At 39.8% G+C, this 9,585-nt stretch overlaps 1 protein-coding gene across 1 annotated transcript; it reads right to left on the bottom strand.

Annotated features, from left to right (window-relative positions):
• Positions 1-2,606: 2,606 nt before the first annotated feature.
• LOC136070263 (uncharacterized) lies at positions 2,607-3,239 on the bottom strand. Its single transcript, XM_065779971.1, has one exon. The coding sequence runs from the start codon at positions 3,237-3,239 to the stop codon at positions 2,607-2,609; it is 633 nt and encodes a 210-aa protein (XP_065636043.1).
• Between the last annotated feature and the right edge of the window lie 6,346 nt (positions 3,240-9,585).

Here is a 9,585-nt window from a genome sequence, read left to right as displayed (position 1 = left end):
GCCTGTCTGTTGGAGGATCCATCTACATGTATGCTCCACTGCGGGGATTCCTCTGCCCCCTCGTCCTCGCTATTTGTGAATTCTGCTATGAAATCTGCCACGGCCTGTCCCTTGATAGCGGTGCGCGGGCGATATTGGATGTCGAACTCGCTCAGTTCTATTGCCCAGAGTGTCAAGCGCCCGGCAGCATCTGGGCTGCCCATTGCCCGTCGTAAAGGCTTATCAGTTAAGACAGTAATCGTGTGGGCTTGAAAGTACGGCTTCAGTTTGCGCGCTGCTGTAACCAGCGCGAAAGCAAGTTTCTCCATTGGTGGATATCTTTCTTCAGCTCCGCGTAACGCCCGGCTGGTGTAATACACGGGTTTCTGTATTCTCCCTTCTTCTCTGATCAAGGCGGCGCTGACGGCGGCTGGGGAGACAGCGAGATAGAGAAAGAGTTCCTCTCCTGGTTGCGAGGGACTCAACAGTGGTGGGGAAGAGAGGTAAGCTTTCAGCTCTTCGAACGCTCGTTGGCACTCAACGGTCCATTCGAAAGACCTTTTTAATGTGCGAAAGAAGGGTAAGCACTTGTCTGTTGCTCTGGAGACGAACCTGTTTAGCGCTGCTATCTTGCCGTTGAGGCTTTGCACTTCCTTCACATTCTTTGGTGGTGCCATCTCCATTATAGCCCGGATCTTGTCAGGATTGGCCTCGATGCCTCTCTGGGACACCATGAATCCCAAGAATTTTCCTGCCGTCACCCCGAAGGCACACTTTCCTGGATTAAGCTTCATATTGTAAGAGCGAAGGGTGTTGAATGTCTCCCTGAGGTCTTCTAAATGATCTTCTTCCCTTCGACTCTTAACCAGCATATCGTCGACATACACCTGGACGTTTCTTCCGATCTGCCGTGCGAACATCTTGTTCATAAGCCTTTGGTAAGTTGCGCCCGCATTTTTTAGACCAAACGGCATTACCTTGTAGCAGAATAGGCCTTGGCTAGTTACGAAGGACGTTTTTTCTTGATCTTCACCGTGCATTTTGATTTGGTTGTAGCCGGAGAAAGCGTCCATGAAGCTTAACAGCTGATGTTGAGCCGTAGAGTCTACTAGAGTGTCGACTCTCGGGAGGGGGTAGCTGTCTTTAGGGCACGCTTTGTTTAGATCGGTGAAGTCTACACACATCCTCCATTTCCCGGAAGCTTTCTTGACCATTACTACGTTTGCTAGCCAGTCGGGGTAGTAGACTTCTCTAATAAAATTTGCCTCTCGTAGCTTGCGGACTTCTTCGGCTATGGCTTGATCTCGTTCTGGGGCGAAGACCCGCTTCTTCTGCCGGATGGGCGGAAAGGATGGTGATACATTTAGCTTGACGGAGGGATCTATTCCCGGCATGTCCTCGTGACTCCAGGCGAATACATCCTGATTTTCTTTGAGGAATGCTCTAAGTGTTTGCCGAACTGCAGAACTTGCAAGGGTTCCAATCCTTGTTGTATGATTAGGTATGGAGTCGTCCAGGGGTATCTCTTCAAGCTTCTCGACTGGCTCTGTTGCGCTTCGGTGCTCTTCTATGCTCATAGTTTGGAGGTGGTCATCCATTTCCATCATGGCTACGTAGCATTCGCGTGCGGCAATCTGATTCCCATGTAGCTCTCCGACTCCGTGTTCTGTTGGGAACTTGATCATTAAATGATAGGTTGAAGTTGCCGCCCTCCACGCGTTGAGGGTGGGTCGCCCTAGGATAGCATTATAGGCGGACGAATGGTCAACCACGAGGAACGTTATGTCCTTTGTGATTTGCTGGGGATAGTCGCCTGCTGTCATAGCCAACGTAACCGCGCCCAGCGGAAACACCTTTGCACCTCCAAAACCGACAAGTGGGGCGTTCATTGGAACCAGCTGTTCCCTGTCGATTTTCATCTGCTGGTATGCCGGGTAGTACAAGATGTCTACCAAGCTGCCATTGTCGACCAACACCCGATGCAAGTTGTAGTCCTCCACCCGTAGGCTGACAACAAGCACGTCGTCGTGCGAGTGGTGAAGGCGTCGCGCGTCTTCTTCCGAGAACTCGATAACGGGGCTTTTCCTACGGGCTACATTTTGCACTGGACCCGTCAACTGGACGTTTTGGACCATCCGGAGGTACGTCTTTCGAGCCTTTTTGGAAGGCCTGGTAGCGATCCCTCCTACAATCATTCGTATGTCACCAACGGGAGGTCTTGGACGGTCATTGTCTCGTCAGGGAGGGTGTTCTGGAGGTGCTAGATCCGCTCTTTCCTTGCTTACGAATTTCTGCAATTTCCCTTGCCTTATAAGGGCCTCGATTTGCTGCTTCAAATCGTAACAGTCGGCGGTGTCATGGCCGTGGTCTCGGTGAAAACGGCAGTACTTGTCTCTGGAGCGCCTGTTAGGATCCCCCTTTAGTTTTCCAGGGAAGGTTAGAGCCCCTTCGTCCTTAATTTGCATTAGGACTTAATCTATTGGGGCGGTCAGCGGGGTGAAGCTTGTGAATCTCCCTCCCAGAGGCTTAGAGCGCCTTTCGTTTCTTCGATCTCCTGTTCTGGGCCTCTTTCTTCCTTGGTCGGGTCGCGCATCTTCCTGCCTTTCCCTTTTCCTCGACTTCTCTTCTTAGGCCTGCAGCGCGTCCTTGGCATTCATATACTTTGTAGCTCTGTAGAGTACTTCCGACATGGTCTTCGGGTCATTTTTGTATAGAGAGACCAAGAATTTGCCCTTCCGCAACCCATTTGTGAAGGCTGCTACAAGTATTTTGTCGTCGGCTTCGTCAACCGATAGCGCTTCCTTATTAAAGCGCGTTACGTAGGATCGTAACGTCTCGTCCTCTCTTTGCTTGATACTCATTAAGCATGCCGTGGACTTCTTATATCTATGTCCCCCAATGAAATGTGTAGTGAATTGAGCGCTTAGCTCCTTAAAGGTGCTGATAGAGTTGGGCGTCAGCCGGCTGAACCATATCCTTGCGGGGCCTTTGAGTGTTGTGGGGAAGGCCCGGCACATAATCTCATCTGCCACCCCCTGAAGATGCATCAGGGTTTTGAAAGTCTCTAGGTGATCCAAAGGATCCTTCACCCCGTCGTAGCTATCTATACTCGACATGCGAAACTTGTGGGGTAGGGGGTAGGAGTTCACGGCCACAGTGAAGGGCGAGTCGGTACGATTGACCAGATCGTCAAGATCACTGGAGACTCGCCTCTTGAGGGCGTTCATCATGACCTCCATTTGTTCCCTCATTGCCTGCATTTCGGCGGCAATATGTGGTGGAGTCGCATCCGTGATGGATGGCACGTTCACGTGCTGCCTCTCTGGTCTGCTTGGGGCGTGGCTGCCCTCAGGTCTCTCCTGATCCCTGTTCGGAGCGCTAGTCCCTTCCTGATCTTCTGGTCGGTTATTTAATGCTGCATTCTTCTGGCGCAGCTGTTCCTCTAAGTCGAGGTTCTATTTGGTGAGACGCTCCACGGCGGCACTGAGGGTCCGAACCTGTCTCTCGAGGGCAGTTGTGGGTGGCTCCTCTCCTTGTGCGTCATTAGTAGTCGCCATTGAGCGAGTGAGTACCATGCAACCCTTTAGTCCGGGAAACGATAGTGTGGCTTAATTCTTAAACTGAAAACGTTTCCCACAGACGGCGCCAACTGATGATGCCGAAAATCTCACCAGTGAATTGCACGATGCTTGTACGCTCAAAACGACACCTGCAAAATCAAAAAAGAAAAGACCTAACAGAGGGCACCGGTGTGGTGCCAGCTAAATACCCTCTGAAGGTCAAGTTAGAACTTCTTTCAACTCTAGAGTGCTAGAGAGGGGTTAGTTATGCGTACCTCGGCTTATGAGGGTATTGGGGTTTTTATAGTAGTAGAGGATGGACCTCTCTTCCTTGGAGCAGAAGTCTTTTCCTTATAGGAATCCTTATGCGCGTAGATTGCGGAATCCTTTCCTTATAGGACTCTGATACTGGGCGTGGAATACAAGCAACTTCCCTAAAACCCATGCGTGGTGACCAAGTCATGGTTTTCATAGAACCGTCGGCCTTGAAACCGTCAGCTTGCATTCTCCCCTTCAGCTAAGTTGGCGTCAGCTTCTCGCTACGTTGAGTAGCCCAGGGGCTTCAAATTGCCGTCAGTTAGACTTGGAGCCTTTAGTCCGTCAGCTTGTTTTGATCTAGTCAGCATGCCTTTCTTCACATTTAGCCTATAACATCCGTCATAACTGACCCGTCAGCCAAAGCAGAAGCTGACGGGTTAAGCTCATGGTACTTGCTATAATTCTTCCATATCAATAAGAATACAAGATTATTATCAAATAAAACTAGAAATCAAGTTAGAATGACTTAATTTAATTGCTCAACACTATTATTAAAATAAAATAATGTATTATTTAACAAAAAAAACTACTCAAACCCAACTGATAGTTGGAAACAAAAAACTGAATAAAATATTACTATTTAACAATTAGTTAATAAACTAATTAAGTTCCTCTCAATATTAACACCAAATTAAGTTCAAGGCCAAAATTCGAAACTGTTACAGCAAGTAGTGGCAGAGAACGATGATGAGGATATGTTGATGACGAACCAGACGACAGCGTTTCGTCCTCCCCCCTTGGTGTTCAGACTTATCAGACCCATCAAAAAAATTTTAAGTGCTTTGAAACAATATTATTAAGCTGAATAAGAGAAAGAAGAAAAGGGTTTTGTTTGGAAATGAAAATGAAAAGGTGAGTGTAGTGGGAGAGACAGAAAGGTCATTATTTCTGGCATTTTTATGATCAGGGCCCACTCTAGTATGAAAGCAAGTGGGACAGTCGTCTAAGGCCCCCAAGTAGAAAAAGGCCCTCAAATTTTGGCCAATAAAGTTATTTTTTATATTATAAACTTATTCATTAAGCCCAAAAATATTAGCCAATAAATAAAATAATTTTCTTATCAAATAAAAAACAAGAAAAGAGAGAGAAAAATGCTACGTCCACAACATATTTCACAATAAATTATAAGTGGTAGGTTGTTACTGGCTATTATTAGTAAAAAAAAAAAAAAAGTAATTTAAATGGTAGGTTTAAATACGAACCAATAACAACTTAATATTTATGATTTGCTGTGAAAATATTGTAAATATAGCACTTTTCACAACAACAACAAAAGAGCAATACACAAAGAATTTCACAACATTTTTCATAACAGTTGAGCTAATAAACTTTTATTAGTTTTTATCTAAGTCTACTATTAACATCACATTTTTACTTATCATTACCAATCTACCACATCAACAACTGTGAAAAGTTGTCAATCTTTTGTGTCTATAAATTTTCTAAAGAAAATAAAAATTCTACATAGTTAATTAATAATTTTGCATCTAAAATAAAATAATAAAATTTAAGTAATATTAATTTTTTTTAATAAAAAAAAGTCATATTTAAATATATGAAAAGTCTCAAGTCAATTTTCGCCTAAGGCCTCTAAATGCATCAAGTCACCCCTGTTTATGATGTGAGTATAGAAAGAGAGATAGCTTTGGAGTCTGAGAGATAGAAAGAGAAAGAGAGTGGATTTAGATTTTGGTTGTTTGTGGGTCGGCAGATCAGTGTTGGATATGTTTATTACGGAATCGATGGTTGTGGTGGGCAATAATTTTGATTTAGGATTTTACAAATCCCATGTTTATATTTGGTTGTTTGTTCTTCATTCTTACAAAACCCTAAGTTTTTTATCCTCCTTATTGGTTTTTTTTTTTTTTTTAACTATGCTTTTTTCTTTTTTTCCTCAGCAAAAAAAAAAAAAAAAAAGGTCTCCTTATTGGTTTTTTTTTTTTTTTTAACTATGCTTTTTTCTTTTTTTCCTCAGCAAAAAAAAAAAAAAAAAAGGTGAAATGTTGAGGGTTAGAGAAACCCAATGGAGTGACCCCAATGGATAAAGTGATAAAGTTCAAACCACATTTAGACACTATTAAAGTGGACAATGGAGTGACCCCAGTGGATAAAGTGGTAAAGTTCAAATCACATGTAGACACTATTAAAATGGACTAACTACAAGTAGGTTTACTATAATTCTCCTTCTTTTTTTTTTTTTAATTTTAACTCAAATTTATATTTTAGAAGTAAAAGGCTGTGAAGTTTGGGATTGTTTTATATATTTAAGACGCAATTATTTTCTTTCTAAAAATCTAGCTTGCATGTACAGTACATATTCAATACACTTATGTTTACCTCAATTGTTTTTCTTTTTGTTTATTTTTCCCTAATGGAATTCAATTGGCGTTGAGTCTTATATTTTACACAAAATAATTTTTTTTAGGGTAAATTGCAAATTACACCCATGAAGTTTGGGATTGACTGGATTTTACACCTCAAAATTTCAATAACTTGATTTTACACCCTGAAATTTGGTTTCGTTAGCAATTCACACCCTACAGTTAGTTTCTGCTGTTCAGTGACACATGTGCATGCTGACATGTTTTATTTTTACCAAATTAGTCCCAAAACTACACCGTTTCAATGAAAAATAAAAACTCACCTGGCACTTTACAAACGGTACCATTTTGCCCATGCTAAAACACCAAAAAAAAAAAAAAATCCAATCCTAAAACTACACCATTTCAGCCTAATTATTAAATCTCAAATTAGTCACTCGTATCATTAGGTATTCCCAAATCTCTGAGCAAGCCTCATCATGAAAAAACCAATCATTTGTAAAAAAATAATTAAAAAAAAAAACCCAATCTCATTCCAATATGGAAATCTATGAGATGTTGAAATCATCTACGCAATAGAACAATCATGGGCTTGCCTAACCAATCAACAATAATCCAAGTGCTTAACACATGAATTAGCTTAGAGCTCAAGTCAACACTCATGGGTTTGCCTAACCATTCAACAATAATACAAGTGCTTAACAACCTAATCTCAGGTCGACACAATGCGAGCTTTTCTACACCATAATTAGTTTAGAACTTACAGCCATCATCATAATCTTTTACACGGGTCTGTAATAGTGAATATAAACAGTAATCAAAACTTAATTTTAAAAAAGAAAAAATGAATTATGAAAAATCATCAATAGCTATGAAAATAGCCTAAACCATATCATGGGTCTGTTTGGAGACAACTGATTGTTGCTGAAAGTTTATTGAAAACTGATTGTTGCTGAAAACATTATAACAAAATAATTTTTAAATATATGAATAGTACCGTGGGACACATTTTTAATATTTTTTAATGTGTGAACAGTGCATGAACAGTGCGTGAACAGTGTCACACTGTTCATGCAAAGTAAAAATTGTCTCCCACTGTCGTCAAATCTAGGCCTTTTTTTTTTTTTTTTTTTTTTGGTAGAAAACGCAACTCACAAAACGCGCCGCAGGTATCAGTGCTATCCAAACCAAGGCCATATCAAATAGTAATCAAACCTCACCATTGTTGTGGCCATTGCCATGGTCGCTGCTAGGCTGATGGCTGAGGTTCACAGAAGCCGAGGACATTTTTCAGGTTCACGATGAGGCCACTGTCATTGGGATGATGGGTTCACGATGAGCTGCTGTCGCCGGTACCTTTCAGGTGGATGGGTTCACGATGAGGCTTACTCAAAGATTTGGGAATAGCTGATGATATGAGTAATTGATTTGAGATGTTAGAATTAGGCTGAAACGGTGTAGTTTTAGTATTGAATTTTTTGTGTTTTAGCTTGGGCAAAATGGTACCGTTTGTATAGTGACAAGTAAGTTTTTATTTTTCATTGAAACGGCATAGTTTTGAGGCTGATTTGGCAAAAATAAAACACGTCAGCACGCACATGTATCATTAACAGCAAAAACTAACTGTATGGTGTAAATTACTAACAGAACCAAACTTCAGGATGTAAAATCAAGTTTCTGAAACTTTGAGGTGTAAAATCCAGTCAACCACTTATCCTTTTTTTAATAATAAATTAACTAATATTCTTGTACGATATTGAAAACTTATAGCCTTCACAATTTATTTTTTTTTCCTCCATCTTTTGACTTTTCAATTTCAAACTCTAAATTTTTGTTTTAAACCAAATTTTAAATACTTTGAAAAATAGCAGAAAAAATGATGAATTTTATATATATTTAAAAGCAATCAATTTTACAGTTATATTGCTATATATACTCTTAACACTTTTAAATTTATTTCTTTTATAATTTTTTTTTTTTTGCAGGAATCAAATTAACTGTATAAAGTTAATATATTTATTTAGATTCATTGCTTACTTTGATTGTTATTAAAAAAGAATTGGTTGTTTTTGTTGGTTTATTTCAATTAATGATATGAGAATATATATTTGTAGCTAATTGAATTATGAAGAGTCATATGAGTTAATTTAAAATTCTAAATGAACTTATACTGAGGTATATTTTACAAATCTTCCTGTAGCTCATTCTTTAATATGAATTCCATCCTAATGGAAAAGCAAATCTTACAATAGTCTTTAAGATTATTGGGAATGAAGAAAATCATGCGGCAATCAAAATATGTAAAATGTCAAGAGTTGTTAAGTAAATTGATCTCGGTATGAGAAAATAAATTATAGTTTACATTAATATTAAATTTTGTTTGATGATTATAATTATTTATGATTGTTTATTTATTCAATTGATAATATCGATTAATATTTTTTAGGTTATTTTTAATATTATCTTTAACTCTTCGACTTTAAATTAAAATCTTGACTTCACAACTACAGGTTGGAACTGGGCACTACCACAAAGTTTTTCTTTTGACCCAAAAAAAAAAAAAAAATAAAAAAAAAAAAAACCACAGCCAAATAAAAAAAAAAAAAAAAAAAACCCTCCACATCCACAGCATCAAACCCACCACGGCAAACCTCCATAAAAGTAAACCCATCACGCCGATCTACTGCACCACGACCCACCACACCCCAAACCCACTACAACCTAGACCCACAACCCACCATCCTGCCATCACCAGATTCGATTCACACCCCTCAACTAGTAGATTGGTGAAGACCCGAACCAATAGATTGGTGACCCACGACCAACAGAAAACAAAACCATGACTGTTGGACCCATGACCCATGCCCATCAAACCATAATCGCTAACCATCGGACCATTGCCGCCACCACCCACGATCATCGAACCACAACCCACAACCCAAAATCAAAACCCATAGTCAAGGAACCCATGACCCTGACTATTGGACCACGTCGAACGACTGAGAGAAGAGAGAAGAGAGAAGTGAGAGTGGAAAGAGAGACATAAATGAGAAAAAAAGATTCGTTGGTGAATAAAAACAATTTTTTTTTTTACAATCCAACTACAGTGAGATGTTATTGATAACAGCTCAATTTAGCTCAATGGTAAATTTTTTAGGATTTAGCATATTTGATGTAGGTGTGTTTTTATCATTTAAGGTGCTAAAAATACTAAAAAATAGCATTTAGCATTTTTAGCACCTTTGATGAGAATGCTCTACCAATAAATTGGTTCTTTTTTTATTTTATTTTATAAAATAAATGGGTTTTTAGATGGGCTAGAAGTTGGTCATTAATGGGTGTTTCTAACTCCCTAAACTCATACCAAGGATTTAGATGTACAACCCGTCTTATAATAATCAGCACTA

The sequence above is a fragment of the Quercus suber genome, unplaced genomic scaffold, assembly GCF_002906115.3.
Source record: "Quercus suber isolate HL8 unplaced genomic scaffold, Cork oak 2.0 scaffold_221, whole genome shotgun sequence".
Classification (NCBI taxonomy): Eukaryota; Viridiplantae; Streptophyta; class Magnoliopsida; order Fagales; family Fagaceae; genus Quercus; species Quercus suber.
The sequence above is the reverse complement of the archived record's forward strand: the minus strand, read 5'-3'. Positions and strand labels throughout refer to the sequence as shown.